Below are 18,320 nucleotides of genomic sequence, written 5' to 3'. Positions count from 1 at the left end.
AAAATAAATAAATAAATAAAGTTTTATTTCAGGCAAAAAATACATTCGTACACCCATATCAAGATACAATTTAAAAGTTAAAGCGCCAAAAGAAGTAGTACTTAATAATAAAATAAAATAAAATAAGTTGAACAATTTAAATAGCATAAATTACACTATTTTTTGTTCCCGTTTTGGTGCACGGAAAGCCAGTGCCTAAACATATTGCAACTAATGTTGCGATACACCGACATGAGAATGGTGTTTTGCGAGCGGCGCATACCCTCCCAGAAGGAAGCAATGCGCGCGCGTATCACTGCGAAGAAGTCAGGAATTCTGGCTTCCGCGAACATGGTGGAGGCACTGCAGGAACGCGGCAGCCCCATCAGTGTCCGGAATATATTATTATACTGCACACGGATGGCGCTGTACGTTTTCCTGCTGTACCTGACCCACAGTTGACAGGTGTAGAAAGAAAGACAATATGCATTAAATAATGTAAGTAAGTAAGTAAGTAAATATTCTTTATTGCACCAAAATTATACATTTTACATACATGTACATTTGACTCCCCTGCTACACCTGGCAAACCTACGGGCTATCATGTTGCCACGAACAGCCAGCGCTCTTCTCTCTCGTTCCATGTCACTGTCGTCCCTCATGTCTTCCGTTAAAGCCAAGGGATCTATCTTCGGATGTGTGCGCGGATGTTGTGAGTGTTGTGTGTCGGACTATTGACAATAATTAACTTGTAGTGGGTGGTTTGAAAATGTGATGTCTACCTCGAACTTTAAATGCACTTTTCGTGGGGTAGTCACACAAATCTCTGTTTTGACATTTTGCTGGGACGTCAGTTAGCCACGACCACGACCAGTAAAACCTGTGTCGAAACGTCGGTAAATAAAGGTAACAAAATAAATTCGCGATAGACCCGTTTCTAAATGTGATTTAATACATACACTCTGTAACTGTGTAAATAATTCTGGATATGTTTTTACAAATTGACCTACTTCTAGTACAAACATTGATGGCAAAGTAAGGAGGTTGAGTTCTTTGAAAATAAAATAATCAATTTAATAAATTGATATAAAATGAAAATAATAAATTGAAGGTTTACAAAAGTATTTTTATATTTTCCGGTGTTCAAGCGATATAAATTATGATTACAAAAATTAAAAAAAAACATGCATGGAGCTAATTATTCTTGTAAGTTATACGCATGAATCTCTCCTGCGCCATTATAATTAGATTATACTCGTATGTTACAGTAATAACATATACTAATCTATGCTCGTATGTGTCTCTGTTTGACATGTTGACATGTTTCCATTTGTAAATTTTTCTTTGTTTGTTCTATAAAAAATAAAGGGGATTTTGTTTGGACACTTATTTATAGTGCCTGCCTGACGAAAGAACTTTGGCTACCTACGTGAAACTGAAATGTCAAAAAATATGACGTACTTAACTATGGAGAATGGAGATTACTGTTTTCACTTAAATTCTTAACGTCACAGCGATGTCATGTTTTAGTAGAGCAACAATAAAAATTACACAACAAACTAAATTCGTTTGAACAGAGGTAGATTCTAATTTAACAATTTGTTATAGCTTGGAACTGGTTTTGATACGATCGCATTACGAGCGCATCTTAAGCCGAGTTTACATATTGGGCCAACTTGGGCCAATCTAAGGCCAATTATGTACACGATAATGAAATAAATAAATCAGGAAGCGTACTTTTTTGCATCACCTACTGAATTTAAAATCTGCAAAGGCTCTCCCACCAAGGCTTTCAAAGCAGAATAATATAGCGGAAATATTTAAACCATTTTCATTGTTAGAACTTTTGTAAATAGTTTTTGTAAACTAATAAAACCAAAAACAAAATAGCCAAGAACAAACCTGGACCCGGGAGTCCCTGCCGAGCCCTTACAGACAAAAACCAATAAGAAAAACGGTTTTAACAAGCAATTTTCAACCCTTTCTCAAATACTTTAAGAACCAACCCATATGGAATCTTCCCGTGGTTTAGCACTCATAGCCATGACAACGAACCAAGCGAGTTCCCAAGGGACCTTGTAAATACCGTGTAAAATGTACCAGGATAACATAAAACGCGAGGTTCATCTTGAAAGGACCGATCGGGAGATTGCGGTGTTCGCGCGATAATAATAATTGGCCCAGTCGAGTGCCCTTTTCATAAACTATTTACTTTTTTTCTAGTGGTGAGACTAAGTACATTTTAAGCCTTTAATGCGAGATATCGAAGGCGAAGGTTTAAATTGAATACTTTAGTTGATTGCGTGATTTTGTAAAGTTTATAACAAGTGAAGATTATGTACGTACCTACCAGTATGTTTTATTTAAGTTTGTATTTTGCGATTGAAGTAAGTGAAATTTTTTTAAACATTCAACACCCCTTGTTTTACGATTATTGTTTTATTATTAAACAACTTCCCTACCCAGTACCCACTTACAAAACAGCAGTAATTAATAAAACCTTACCTTGCGATTACCAACACTAAAAAGAAAGTACGAATAAATTAGTAGTTACTTGACAAATACAAGTTTGTTAACAAAAGCTAAAATAATCTTAGTTACAGAGATCACTAATTTAAAACTGCCAGTCCATTAAAATTTGGACTCTATTGCCCACTCCAAAAAGTACAAAATGTACTCACTTTTGATATTTGCAAGTACTCGGAGACCAAGAACGCAAGAAGGTAACATTTGGGAAGAAATATGTGGCCAGAAGTAATAGTTAATCACGAGGGAGGGGTGTGTAGTCCACGGAAATTTATGGGATATCATCAGCCTTCGAGGAAAACAATTACGTTACAAAGTAAAGCTTGACCAGTAATATATGATCATTGTCAAGAGGGCGCTGTTATTCTTATGTATAGGGTGACAGTCTGACAGTTCAGTATAGTATGAAAAAATTAGTTCCAGTGAAATTCCGCAATATGGCGTGGTCATTACTGCATGGTCAAATGTGCAAGACTTGAGTACAAAAATAACATAGTCCTCATGTAAAATTCATGGATTAGGTACACTGGTACGCCATACAATAATGCTTATTTTCTTTACTGCTACTAAGTATTTACATAAAACATGTGCAACATTTAGGCAGAACCTTTATTTGGAGGCTCGAGTCCTGAGCTATAATCGCGAAAATCGCAAGTTCGCAAATTGCAAGCATTTTTCTCTGTCACTATAATTACGCCTTAATTGAAGTAAAAGAGAAAGATGCCTGCAATTTACGCACTTCGGTGTTCGTATTAGGCCCTCTATTGAATTGCGCTTAAAAAAACTTAATAAAGGACTAGACTCGAGACTTAAAGGACTCGGTTTTTTTTTAGCATAGACTCGTAAAAACGAATAAGTTCTTCAAATTTAGCACATATCGGTATACCTATTGGGTCGTTTTCGACCCACTGAATAAAACTCATGCCTACACATTAAAATTAGTAGGAGAGACTCTACCTGTAACGTCAAAGAGTTCAGACCAAAAACTAGTTCTGGATATTGGTTAAACTCAAAAGACTTCCTACCAACACTAACATGAACACGGGTCAGAGACCGAGCTGATCTATTTACGCAAATTCAGGAAGACTGCGGCATCGTAAAGCATGCGCGATGCGCTTTGCGGGTGATTACTGTATTGTTCTACTACTACGAATAGGGCTGCCAACGCTGTGCATCGCTGTGCTGTTAGGAGAACCGCGCGGAGATGAGACCGGAAAGCGTCGTAACTTGCGGAATGACGTGGAAAAGCACGACGAAGTCTGTTTGGATCATCTTAAGCGACTTCACAGAGCTGTTGGATCACCCCAGGAGTCAAGACATGTCTCATGTCTGTGATCGATGTGGCAAGAAATGCCCACCGGCTATTGGATTATACAGCCATCGTAGTCGGTGTACATCCTCAAAATACCTCCTTAGACGCTGCAACTATCATTTGCAAGGATGCTGTTGAAAGTTTGTGCAAAGATAACATTAAACAAATCAATAATTCGACTTCTTTTGAATATCATAATTCTTGTATAATAATAATACTAGTTGGACTAAATTGTATTCAGAGCTTATAAGAATCGTTTAATCTAATTATGGCCATAGCATTTAAGATGACGAAAAATTCCAGTCTATATTTAGTTCTAACGATCGCAATTGCACCGATAAGGGTTTAGTATATAGTTAAGCCAAGCAATATCGCATCGTCGCGTTTAATAAATAAATGTAAAAAAAGTCAATATCGAATGCTATACAAAACCAAATTTAAAGAACAAAATGTGAAAGTAAGGTGTTCGTTTAAATCATAAATTTCTAGCTCGAATTCTATTTCGAATTTAGCGCTTAAGTGAGATGTAAATTTTCATTCATCATCATTCAGCAATAAATTAATTAGAAAAGCAACAAACTGAAAAAACCATCATTAACATAATCACCCGTTTTTTATCAACCTGTGGCAGCCCTGCGCACATGTCATGCACACACGTGCACCCCGGCTGCGCCGGAGTGGACCGAAACTACCGCCTTCGCTCTAAACAGCGTAAGTGCCATACAACAAAACTAGGTATAGTCTAGGCAAACTTTCCGGAAATATAAAGAAGCAATTCAGAGGGCCTATCGCGAAAAAATGAAAATCGAAATTTGCCTGCCTGTATCGCTCTTGCGGATTCGAGCGATAGAGGCAGAAAAAAATTGTTTATTTTTTCGCGGTAGGAAATCAGTAATTTTAAACGAGGAAAGGTTATCCATATTTCTAGCAGGCGTATTATGTATGGCTTTATATCAACACCAAAGTTTTCCACGTGTTAGGTTAGGTTGTAAACTACCTATATTTGTGTGCAAATCTTATATTATCAATAATATTCATAATATTGTCTTCGGTTACCGCGATTGTTACTCATGAAATAAAACTATTAAAACGGATTATATCGTGTATATTGAATTTATAATACATCCTGACGTTTCGAACCCTTTACAGCATTCGTGTTCGTGTGCGTTTACGCTGTAAAAGGTTCAAAACGTCGGGATGTAGTATAAATTCAATATACGCGATATAATTCGTTTTCATAGTTTTATTTCATTTATAAATATTCGTTAAGTGGTTTTTGCATAAAAGAGTAACAATAAAACACCTTTTTTAAACATCTTTAAAAATACTATAGTTTTTCACAATATCTTATTTATATCTCAGACGAAATACAAAAACCGAATTTAATTATTTATCTGTCAATTTACTCCAAGACTATTGTCTAACTAAGCCGAACGAATATATGCTGTTTCGAAATTGTACAGGAAAATAGTCCCATAGACAACTGTCAAATGCACTCAGTGGGGATTAAACAAATGTTCACACGTCTATTTATACGTTCCTTGGGTACTTATGTCTGGGACACAAGGTTCAAATTTGTGTAAACGCTTTACATGTCTGTCGTATATGTAGATGTGTTTTTTGTTAATTTTAATGCAAGTATATTGGAGTTTTCTCACGGTAATTTGATACCTACGTTTCTGTTTCTATAGTTAACTTATAGTGAATTGAACCCAATCTTAGATCGACACATACAAAATAACTAAATTCTCTTACTACGAGTACTTAAATCATGTAGTATATGTATATTAGGTACCAGCAGAACTAATTATGATTTCGTAACTCCAGTATTAGTATTAGTATATTTACCAAACACTACATCTTAATCTAATGCCTAAAATGATTGTAGTCTTGCGCAAAAAGGTCTTGAGTAGTCATGCCCTAATGACCTTCGATTTGAGTCCCTTAGTTTTCTAATGTTTTTGTAGCTTATCATATTAACAGCAACGGATTTTAGCAATATAGTATCCCATATTTACTTCAAAGTTCATTGTTTTCGAAATATTTGGCATCAAAGTTGAACAATTTTAGGCCAAAAAACTGGTTTTCTGGCCATAACTTTTGTGTTAATTAGTTTAAAATTAAAACCTTAGACAAATTTTTAGAGACGTCTAAGACAAACCCAAATATGTAGATTTCGTATAAGTAAGATCTTTCACAGCAATCGAGATACGAAAAAAGTGTTTTTTTAGACAATGTTTAAAACAATCATAAATAAATATATAAGTATTCATTTTTTTCACAATCCGGTAGACAAAAATGGAGATAAAAGATTAAAGAACCGATAGCCGCTTGTCTTATAATTCTATATGTAGTGCAAAAGTTGGAGATACGATTCAAAACTTTTCAAAAATCGATGAAAACCTCAGGTAGCCCCTTAATGGATCATTTTTAAAGGGGTAATTGCACAAAAGATCCCTATGGGTCGAAGTGTATCCGCAAGGGCTCCCGTAAGTATAAGGTGAGATGGTAGGTAGGTCAGTGCTGAGTGTCGTTGATTAGTGCATCAATAGGGTATTTGACTGTATTTAAAATAAAAAAAATTAAACCATGCATGAAATAAAGCACCAGAAGATTCATAGAGAAACGTAGACAGCAGTTATTTTTTTAGGCACAATTTCTTATTTTTAAACCCGTATACAACTATAAAGAGTAGGTAATTTGATTGTGACGTCACATGCTAGTGTTTCATATGAATATAGTGGCAAAATCGATTTGACAGTTCGAAAAAAGAAACTGATTTGACTAGTAGTTAAATACCCTATTGTGGTTGGTGCAAAGTTTCAAACTAGTACTAAGTAAGTTAAGGAAGCTATCACAGAGGGAATAATATTTAATTGTTTACCATACCATACTGACTGTCTAAACATGGTACGTTCTAAATGCCGGGACTTATGGAAGGAGCACTTCGACGAGAGGTCTCTGAACAAAGGAATATGGTACAGAACAATTCAACCTAATCTGTGTCAAGTGCCATGGTTTAGAGGATCTGGTATGAGTAGGTTAGATATCATAATAGCCCTCAGACTTCGATCGGGACACATTCCACTTAATAGCTTTGCTTTCTTGATGCGCAAGAGTGATACTCAAAACTGTACGGAATGTGGGACGAGAGAAGATGCTACTCACATTATGATGGAATGTATCCGGAACGAAACAGAAAGGCAAGCTTTTGTAATTAAACATAAAATTAATATATTGAATGTGGGTACATGTAATGATATCTTAGCACACCCTTTGTCAAAAACAGCTAAAGATTTATATAAATTAGTCAATTTAGGAATTAAGCGAAGGTAAATTTGTGATTTTGATTTGTAACAATGGGGGTGCCATCATCAAATATGATAAAACCCCTTTATTAAATAGATTAAAAAAAAAAAAAAAAACTAGTACTAAGTAACTGCAACTCGAATCAGGTAAAGTAAAACCATTCATGGACAGGCTAGTAAGCCAATCGACAAGCCGACCGTGATTGGGCCCTATTGTAGGTCGGCGTCAAAAATATGTGAACGCTTTTGCACCTTACTCCTTTGTAATAAGGCGAAAAATGTAAACATATCTTTGACGACGACTCTAGGTCGGCTGTCGATAATGACCGTCTTGTTTGAGGCACATGCGTGTAAAATATCAACAATAACGGTTATCCATACAATGCAGGTGATGGACGCACTGGACAGTGGAAAAACAGTGCGTAAGACGATGTCCCCGAGGTTCTTTGTAGATTTCAAAAAATTAGAATGGATCGAAAAAACAGAAAACGTTTCGATTATACAAAAACAGTATATTCACCATTGACTAAGATCTACGGAATACATTACAAAACATTCGGTTATCATAATCGCAACTGATGACCAGGGTTGTACAATGTACACAGTTACTTGTATGGTCGTATCAAGATTTAAAAAGATAGCAATATGACCCCGGTTGTCATTTTTACCAACTACGGCATGGTATCGATGATATTGTGAACTGCGCAAGTAGCACGTGGATCGAACGAGTAAACTTCGATATCGTCAAAAACTGAAACCCAACCCACTTACCCAAGTGAAAGGAAAACAAGACATTTTTCCGAACAATCCAATGTGCTTCAATTAAAGTTAATTTAAACAACGAGTCATCCCAGCACCTCCGCCACTTTTCCACTTATTTAACTAGGTTAAAAGTAGCGAATTGGCAAGCGGCAGTCTGGAAAAGACATTACAAATGTTAAACCTTTATGAAAATATGACGTTAGCGTACGTACATGGAATCTAATTTCCAGCTGAGTGGCCCGCATGCTGCCGGAAACCGTTCCGGTAGTATCCAAAGAGGATTACCTCCACCTACGGGTATGATAGGAGTACCATACTGAGGGAAAACGAGCTTCAAGAACATTTTCAAAGTATACTAAAGATTTCTGATATGATATACCAGGAAGCATCCCAACATCTCCACCACTTTTAACCCTATAGTCTGGCTAACCAATTCCGTCACACAGGTGGAAAAATCTGTAGGGCCAACTTTTCAAGCATTCTTTTATATTTCGTGCCGTTTTCTATTTAGTGACGGAAAATGGTTGACAAGACTAAGCAACTAATCCTATGGGTATGATAGGAGTACTGTGAGTGTGGCACGCGGATGTGACGCTAAGCATCGTGAATGGCGTCGTTAGTGCGCCGGCAAAGCTGTCGGAACACTAGGAACCCGAGCGGGAAAACGGGTTTCAAAAAAATGAATGAAAAAATTTGCTTTGTACGTAAACATGCGATTCCTGAAATCATTTGTCTGCACTTTATTTCAGATAAAAAATTATACAATCATCTGAACTAACATTAAATCAGTAGGTAGGTACAATGACGTAAGAAAGTAGAATCTCATTGCTGAATTGAGACTTAAAAAAGCTGAATAAGCAAACCGATCTTTGGTTGTTTGTGGTATATTGAAAGTGGTCTCTATATGTGACTTCACGGATTTTGCAAAACGTAAAAAAGGGAAAGTAAAAAATGACAGGTAACATTTTAGCAGTTTATGTAAGAGTAAATATTTATATGATTACGAGTAAGTACTATACTGTGTAAACTACAAAAACTTCTAAGGTGATTTTAATGGGTATTAATTAATTATTGGTATTTCTATTTCAATTTAATTGTTATTTTGCCTTAAATAGACAAAGATACACTTATGACCGTCAATTATTGCACATTGTTCCCTTTAATTATTACATTTTTAATTACTTGACTATTAGTTAACAAATACAATTAATTATCCCATACATGTTTTTCTTCTAAATATTCTGACACTTTATAGTACGATTTTTTAATTAATTTATGTTTGACACCTTCTCAAAGATGTTCGCGGCTTCAGATTGTAAATGGCACGTACAGCTCGCTTTTATAAAACAAATATGCTATCTACATTCTACATTAGAGTTAAACCAAGATAAGTCTACAACTATTTTGATAGCAGACGTAGTGCAAGTGTTATTTTAAACGTCAAATTTCTATGACATTATGACGTATAAATAACACTTGCACTGCGTATGCGATCAAAATCGTGGCAGACTTTTCTTGATCTAACTCTAGCAGATTTTCCCCACATCAGAAGGCTATAAGACATGAGACTTAGGACGTAGCTGTAATAAACTAACTTAGCTGTGCTTGTATCTGTTAACTGCCTGGCATTTGATGGAAGATTTTTACTTTTGTTTAATTTTAATATTAAAAAGATAAAATCAGTAGATTTTTAGGGTTCCGTACCAAAAAGGAAAACTCAAAGACTCCACTGTCCGTCTGTCTGTCACCAGGCTGTATCTCATGAACCGTGGCAGCTAGAAAGTTGAAATTTTCACAGATGATGTATTTCTGTTGCCGCTATAACAACAAATACTATAAAGTACGGCGCCCTCGGTGGGCGAGTCCGACTCGCACTCGTTTAAGAGGCCGATTCTAATTTGACATTTTGTTATGGTTTTGAACTGGGGTTAATACGACCTTGATGATCATCATGGTTATTGGCGCGCCTCTCACGCACAGCACACATAATAGGGGGTATTACTGCAATGTTCTGCCACCAGAGTGCAGCACTAGCCCGTTTAGTAAACCATTAAAATAAATTATACATACTGTGCCTTTAACAGTTTTTTTGACAAGTTTTCAGAGATAATAAAATATGACATTGATGCATCAAGGCGGTTTGTTTACAGAGAACCTACCGGGAAACGCGAATCCGCGCTATCTGCCTCTTTACCGCTCGAATATGCAAGAGTGACAGAGATGCTAACATAATTAACATACTTACATTAAGGAAATTACGATTTACTTGTTTTGCTATAGACCCTCAGATTGTGGTAGTGGCGCGCCCCGCGCAGAGTTTCGCGTCATATTTCCTATTTTGAATGTACTAACCAGCGTGAGCAATTAAGTCAAGGTCGTATCAAAATAAAATCAAATTTATAACAAGTTGTTAAATCTGAATTGGCCTCCAGATCTGGTGATTAAAACACATGCAGTTTTAAAGTTCGCACCCACTCCAAACTAGGAAACGATAACCACTCCGACCACTAGCCGTGCTCTGGAACTCTGGATGTAGTACTTTCCCCAAATACCCCGAATCTTATACGTAATATAAACACAACACAACCTTGACCGGCTTGGGATAGGCGGACAGGTTTGTCGATACTACGGATTACAATTTAAGCCTGGGGACTGTCGGGAAATAAATGTAATGGATAACGTGTACTTATTTTACACCTGATTGTTAGGTTTCTCTCATAAAATGGCTTAGGGCGGTTACAGACTAGCGTTTTATACGAGCGTACGCGTACGAGCGTGTAAGCTCATACAGACCAAAATGTAGGGAAAAGCAACGCACGCGTAAACTCGTAAAACCAAATGTAGGGAAATGTAATGCGCGTATAATCTCGTACCGCCGAAACCGTATACGCGCGTAAAGTTTAATACGCTAGTCTGAAATCGACCTTGTACGCTCACAAATCTACAGAGGTCACCTGTCTCTGCAGCTGACTGAAAACGTTCAACGTACCGTACGTTTGTCCCTTAGGTACAAATGTATCGATGTTTTTCCTGACCGTACGCCGCCCACGCCAGTTTATCGAGCATTAGTGTAATGCCTATTCCCACACTCGCTGCCTCATTAACGAGCCACGATTTAAAACACGACTTCTCCGAAACACGGGCCGGGAATCTTGCAGGAAAATCTCGGGCCATTCATAAAACGCGGGGAATAGGCTAATCGCTAGTGAAAAACGATTGGTTCCTAACCTAAGGACTACTTGAAAATATTTGTTTTTCACTAGTAACCACTTCTTCCTCGCGTTATCCCGGTATTTAGTCACGCCTCATGGGAGCCTGGGGTCCGCTTGACAACTAATCCCAAGAATTGAAGTAGGCACTAGTTTTTACGAAAGCAACTGTCATCTGACCTTACAACCCAGAGGGGACACGTGGCCTTATTGGGATTAGTCCGGTTTCCTCACGATGTTTTCCTTCACCGAAGAGCAACTGGTAAATATCAAACGTTCGTACGTAAGTTCCGAAAAACTCATTGGTTTACTTTGGCTTGGGGATATAAAATGAAGTAAGAAGTACTGAATAAGTGGTAGACAGATGGACTACATAGTAGTCCAGGAGGTAGCTTGACGTTGCGAAAGAATTGAGAGAGAAGGATGATGAAGACGTGCGAACAGTCTCCAAAGCAGCAGCTGAGAACACTACTGGAATAAAGAGAGAGCTGAGATGATAAAGAAAAATGAAAATATAGGTACACAGAACAAAAATAGTAGTTTTAGACAGAAAAAAACAAATGCGAAAGAAATAAACCTAGGTTTAGGTACGTTGTTATTGTTAGAGCCATTTTCGACTCTAGCATAACCGGACGTGCGTGTCACTTGAGACCTAAGTACGAGTAAGTATTAAGTAATTAATATTCTTTACTTTAGTAAGAATTCATATTCTGTGGTATTTAACTGCGCCTGGTTTGATTATGATAATGATAAATTGATAATGGACCAGAATGAAACATAACGTAGATCGTCTGCTCGCTGTTCGAGTCCCTTAATAATAGAGATAAATGAAAAATGGAAGCTCCTTATCGCTTCTCCCGTATTTTCTAAGAAATAATAACGCCCTTACCAGGATACTAGGGTCGTGAAGATGTTATTTTTAGCAATCCATCATCACTCCTACCATATCGTCTTTGACATAGTTAACTAATTGTAATCCTTATTACAATGAGATTAGGTCTACGAAAGGTGAGATACATTGTTGGTAGTACTAAGGGTTATTTGTCGGGACAACAAGGCTCAGATTATGGTTGCAATGTGGTGCCAACTAGTTGCTGAAAGATTTACTATCTACTCGCGACATTAGGTCCCAACTTACTATTTATATAAGACTATTAGCTTCTGCCCGCAACTTCGCCTGCGTGGAATTAAAATAATGACTGATAAAATAAAACCTACCCTATGTCCTTTCCCGAGCCTCAAACTATCTAAATAGCAAATTTCATAGAAATCGGAGAGATAACAGACAGACAGAGTTACTTTCGCATTTACAAAATTGTTAGTAGGAATTGTAAGTAAGTAGATACCTAATCTTATTGTTTTATGTTAACTAGTGGCCTAGCGGTAAGAGCGTGCGACTTTTTAATCCGGAGGTCGCGAGTTCAAACCCCGGCTCGTACCAATGAGTTTTTCGGAAAGTATGTACGAAATATCATTTGATATTTACCAGTTGCTTTTCGGTGAAGGAAAACACCGCGAGGAAATCGGACTAATCTAAATATGGCCTAGTTTCCCCTCTGGGTTGGAAGGTCAGATGGCAGTTGCTTTCGTAAAAACTAGTGCCTACGTCAATTCTTGGGATTAGTTGTCAAGCGGACTCCAGGCTCCCATGAGCCGTGGCAAAATTCGGGATAACGCGAAGAAGAAGAAGAAGTTAATTAAAGAGAAGCAAGCAAGCAATGCAAGGTTAGCTGGAAGAGAGCCCTTAAAGGCTTAAGTTCGAATTTATTCGAGTTCGAATTTTTAAGGACTATCATTATCATCATCATCATCATTAGGACTATGAAGTGGTAATGACTGTAATGAGGCTCTAAAATCAAAGGTTTTTTTAAGTATAAGTTAAAGTTATAAACTAAAGGGTTATAAACTAATGCTAATTATCTAACCTATTTATATATGTGTTTGTGTAACATCTTTTGTTATTATATGTTTGTGGGATATAAGTGTGTGTGACTAAGGCACAGAACAATTCCAACTGGTTTTGACATAGGGGTAGCAGAACACCTGAACAAATCTAATTCACACCTCAGAAATCTAAATGTCTACACAGACTAAGACTAAGCTGACTTGTTCGTACCTACGCTAACAGGCTCCCAGACTCGTCTGGAGGTCCATAAGCACTAGACTCGGAATACAAGCACTACACACACTCACACATTAGACCAGCCAGACATTGGTAATTTACGCAAGCGCGGATGGGCAGCAAAAAACTTGGCGCGTAAGTGTAATATATAGTGCCGGTTTCATTGAGTTTAATACCCATTATACTTTTTCATTTATAATATTAGTAGGAATGTAAAGTCCCCAATAATAATATCTTACACAACGAAGCTCGCGAACCTATCTGACACGCTCTTATGGCTCTACCAATACATAGATTATGTCAGATATTTTACACGTCTCGGTGCACAAGATATTATTGTGGGTTACTATACCTACATAAATCAGTTAATAGTGAAATTAATTTTATACCCGAAGCAACCGATGAGAACAACCTTCTCGAACTATAAGCGCCAGCGAAAGGGGTCCTTTCAACTTTCTTGAAGTCATTTGTTGTCCGTTGTCCCATTGTCTAGAATACATTCATAGAGTCACAGTTGGTAGTATAAACAATTGAACATGGCATTTAACCAGCTAGGTTATGAATGTCGTAGCTTTAGAAATCAATTTCGAATTTTGTTAGGAAGTTGCACTGAGCGAGAGAAGTAGCTTTAGAGTATTTACGAAATATAATATCTGCTATGAGTATAATTTCACAATCAACAAATTGTATAATTAGTTCCTTCCTCTAATAATACTTTTATACCAATCGACCTGTCCCACGGTAGGCTATTTGAGATATGTCTGGCGAACAAACCTGTCAATGAATGGTGGAATTAGGTGCAAATGTGTTTATGTAGAAGATCTGTCTGCATGGCATCATTGACACCAATTTTACGAAGCACTATTCAAGTACTTTTAATCCCACTTTAATCCTGAAGGGACCTTATAATGTGCGTCACAGACTTTTTACCCCACACGAGTCCGCCTAACAAGAAACCGGAGCTGACGCCAGCAACAAACGGGACCGGCATCACAAAAACAAACAACCGCCGAAATTGAAAGCGAAATCACAATGAACCCGACTCAGGCGCAGGACGCGTTCCCAATGGTTAGCGAGTCGACCGCTCTGGCGAACCTGTTTGTCCTGTGTATCGTCGCTGCGCTTGTAAATTCCGTCACGTGCTCGATTTTTGAAAATCGAAATGAAACCAAGAAAACTACATACCGTAGAAGTTTCCAACTTTGCCCTTTCAACATAACTTTGCCCACCGCGTCACAGTTCAGTAAAAGCGAAATTAATTAAAAGTAGTTACAGATACACTTTCTTTTTAATCTGTGTTTTATAGCTAATAAAATTATTTTATAAAATTAAATTAAGAGTACGGTACGAGTAAAGTATTAAGTGCGATTGCCAAGTCATTTTAAATATTAATGATATCTAATACTGATGTCAAAAGTGCTTATTAATTTATTATTAAGCCTACTTGAATATTTTATTATATTTTTGAAGTTGAAGTTGATACAGCAATGTAGAATTAGTAATTTGAACAAGAAAAACCCAAAAAATACTTAATCTCATTGGACTCGCCTGCGTTGTGTAACTATTGGAACACTCCAGGCTACTGTTCGCAAAACAATACCGTATTATTTAAAATTAAACTTAATCCTAATGGGTTAGAATAAGTTTTAGCTTGTAGCAGGTTAGGGTTTGCAGTTATCTAAATCTTTAAACGTTTAATTATACGAAGCTTGTTCAGGGTTGTCGGACAAAGGATGTGCTGATAATGAGGCTAATTTTATATCTTAAGCTGTTTTTTTATTATTTCATCTAGTATCGTATTAGTTATTCCGTACTTATTGTCCGTACATGTTCTGGCGCGATACGCATGATAACTAAATGAGATCATTTAAATATCATTCTGATCAGTGTACGTTCGTCTCTTTTGGAATTAAGGCCATTGGCAATTTAATCCACTTCGTCAGTTGCAAAGTACACCTCGTTAGTACCAATACCAAGTGAGTACCAAAACTACCAACCCTATCCTTTCTTCTCGTACAAAACCAGTAATGAATGAATGCATGAAGCGACAAAATTCCACCGTAAAGGAACAATAGTTTAGTTTTAATCTTGCCTTTTTATTTATTTTTTCGACTTGGATCCAGTTTACCTCCCCCTTATAACCTCGCTCTTGAGATATTTGAGAGATAGAGATAACAGAATAACGAACAAAGTGGTTCGCGGTAGGCCTTCTGGCCATCGGCTGACATGACAGCTATAGCAATTTGCGTGAGATTCGGATCTGCGTAAAGTACCTTAAAAGTTTGATGTAGTACTTATCAGTTTAAGTTTTGGTCTCTTAGTCTTACCAAGGAAGTTTAAACATAGTTTTACGTTTTAGTTAACGGGTGCTTAAGTACCTACGAGTGCGGATTCAATGAAGTATTCTAAGATTGAACAACGAGTGTGTTGGTAGATGGTTGGTAGCGATTTTCAAAACACGAGACACCAAATTGAATTTACTGAAAATAATCTGTGCAGCTGCTACTTATGTAACTTTCTTGTGAATATAATATATACTCGAATCTACCTACGCAGATCATTTTCAGTATTTTATATTAAAAATTACCGAAAATCATTTTAACGTCTGCAAATTATAGGTCCTTACGGCTTGGAGCTAGCGTACTGATTTTATCCCAACTTAAAATATGAATTGAATAACTTAATAATTTAAACATAATTTTTGAAGTGATTTCGGTGAAAAGATAAAAACAGTTTTAAAGACCTCGCTCCCCATAATGTGCATAACTAATTAGATTTATGTCGTAAACCAATAAGTAAGTTGATCGTAAATAAAGTGATGCATTAAACGAAATCTTCACTGTGACAAGGTTCCACGCCATTGCCCGCCTTACGCGTGTAAGTTTGCGAAATTGCTTTTTGTAAAAGTAATAAACGGGGTGAATGACCTGTCATTAATTAGACTGAAATAGAGGATTGCATCAAACTATAAACACAGTAAATGTATCTTGAGATCATAGGCTGGGTGGTATTAAAAGTTTTACGATAACATTACAACTGGATTTGTTTTTGCTAAAAAGTTTGTTTAAAGAAGTCAAAAATACGATATCTATTCGAATGTACGAAAATATCCTAAAAAAATACGAGATAGCTACTAATTACAGAAGGTCGATTTAAAGCTACAAAACCTCTATAACTAGAGAACCTTAAAATGCCAAAAATTTATAAGAATAATTAATATACCGATCTAACATAACAACGTAGGTATTTCATTAATAGTGCTATATATTATTGTTACTGAATGGCATTATTTTATTTAAAATTGCAATTATATTAACGCCTTTAATAATCTTATGTGCAATCAACAGTTCCAATGCCCGTTGCCTTTTCAAATAAAATAGGAACTTGAGAGTAATGATCATTTCAAAAACTTTATAACTTTAAATTTCTGAATAAAAATAGTATTTATTTACCTATATTACTGTTATTTGAGTATTATGTAAAATAAATTGTATGGGCTCAATTTGGAACCAATTATATATCGCGCACAAATCGATTACAAAAAATGCCGGTAGCGGTAATGAAGGTTCAGGACATTAAAAATCCATCATTCTTAAAAAAATCATTAGCCATTTTTTTACAATTTTAAAACAATATCCGTGATTTCTAACTACTACTTACCTAAGCAAAAATATACATACTCCAGATTAGTTGCAGATAGATAAATATCTAAATACACCAACTAAGTATTCTTTAATTATAAAATCTGCACGAATTTCCTCCCCGAAAATGCATACTTAAATAATTGAAAAAACAATTAATTAACCACTAACTAGGTAATTACCAAAAAATTACCACAAAAAATTTAAGCACTCAAAAATTACCACCACTTAAAAACTTAGCCCAAAACTCACCTCAAACTAAAACACCCCATGTTGAGCCTTACAGCATGCCAAACACACACACACTCACTGTCAATTCGTACACCCTGCGCGCCGGCGCGCTTTAGACTGACTGTAGTAGCTGGAACCGGCGCTCGCGCAGCCTCGCATCCCCACTCCTGAAAACCGCCACTGAATGAGCTTTCGGGGCGGCGACGGCCACGTGACTGATAACTTAGCTGGATTACGTAGGTTGAAGTGTTAGGGTAACGTAGTAACCATGTGAGGGACTGAAATGCTATCTGAACGTACATGGCTTTGGGGGCATTCCATAAAAAAGGTCCACTTTGTAGGGGATGTGACATGTGACGCGACCTTAATAACCTGCAGAAATCTGTATTAACTATAATACCGTTGAATTTAAAGCTAGGTTATCAAACGTTATCATGCCAAATACCGACTATCCAAGGAATAATGACCACAGGAGCGAATACCACCACTACCCACTTTTGTCTAAAAATTGCTCTTTAGCCACTTCTTAAAACAGATTTTTTTTATAAACTGAGTTAAATATCATATATTAAAGAAAAAGTAACGAAGCCCTTCTGAAGTGACTGGAGGGATTCGTCACTTTTCTTAATTTTTTAATACTTCTGTTTATAATCTATATATAGTAGTGACTACTTTTAAAAAAAATATATAAAAATAATTTAATAAGCTCGCAAACGCGTGTAAATTTTTTGCTGGATTGCATACCTACTCGTAACTTTAAAAAATTCTGTATGTAATATGTACCCACGTGTATATGTAAATATGGAACAAACAAGGTTCTTTCAAATCAAAAAATAATAAAAAAGGGGGTTTCTATTGTTTTCATAAAGTTTAAGTCATTCATAATGTATTGTTTGTCCGCATTTTTGTTAGTCATAATTTGGTTTTCTCAGAAACCGTACCTTTTCAGGATTATATATATATATAACAAACCTAACCTAACCTATCTATAGGATAACCTTACGAAAATCCTGACAAGTTAACGGTTTCAGAACTATGACTAATGATAATCTGACAATTATTATATTATGACTTTCAATAATTATGTTTCAGATAGTTTTGAACACTCATTTTGCGTAGGTACCTACCTACATATATTTGATAGCAATTGTGCCTATTAATAGTATGTACTACAATAAAATGATAAATGGGCTTCATTGACATTAAATTCGTTATCGCCACGAGCGGAAA

The 18,320-nt window shown here is 36.4% G+C and overlaps 1 protein-coding gene across 6 annotated transcripts in view; it reads right to left on the bottom strand.

Annotated features, from left to right (window-relative positions):
* Positions 1-17,260, bottom strand: part of LOC134748336 (papilin) — a 133,533-nt gene extending 116,273 nt beyond the window's left edge. For 5 of the 6 annotated variants that reach the window (XM_063683101.1, XM_063683105.1, XM_063683104.1 and 2 more), the window contains exon 1: positions 17,112-17,259. In XM_063683101.1, the coding sequence (XP_063539171.1) occupies positions 17,112-17,131 (20 nt within the window). In that variant the 5' untranslated portion in view covers positions 17,132-17,259. Of the gene's footprint in view, positions 1-17,111 lie in introns of all 6 variants that reach the window. The other variant, XM_063683106.1, reaches the window with a different exon arrangement.
* Positions 17,261-18,320: the final 1,060 nt, after the last annotated feature.

This window comes from Cydia strobilella, chromosome 16, assembly GCF_947568885.1.
Source record: "Cydia strobilella chromosome 16, ilCydStro3.1, whole genome shotgun sequence".
In the NCBI taxonomy this organism is placed as follows: domain Eukaryota; kingdom Metazoa; phylum Arthropoda; class Insecta; order Lepidoptera; family Tortricidae; genus Cydia; species Cydia strobilella.
The sequence above is the reverse complement of the archived record's forward strand: the minus strand, read 5'-3'. Positions and strand labels throughout refer to the sequence as shown.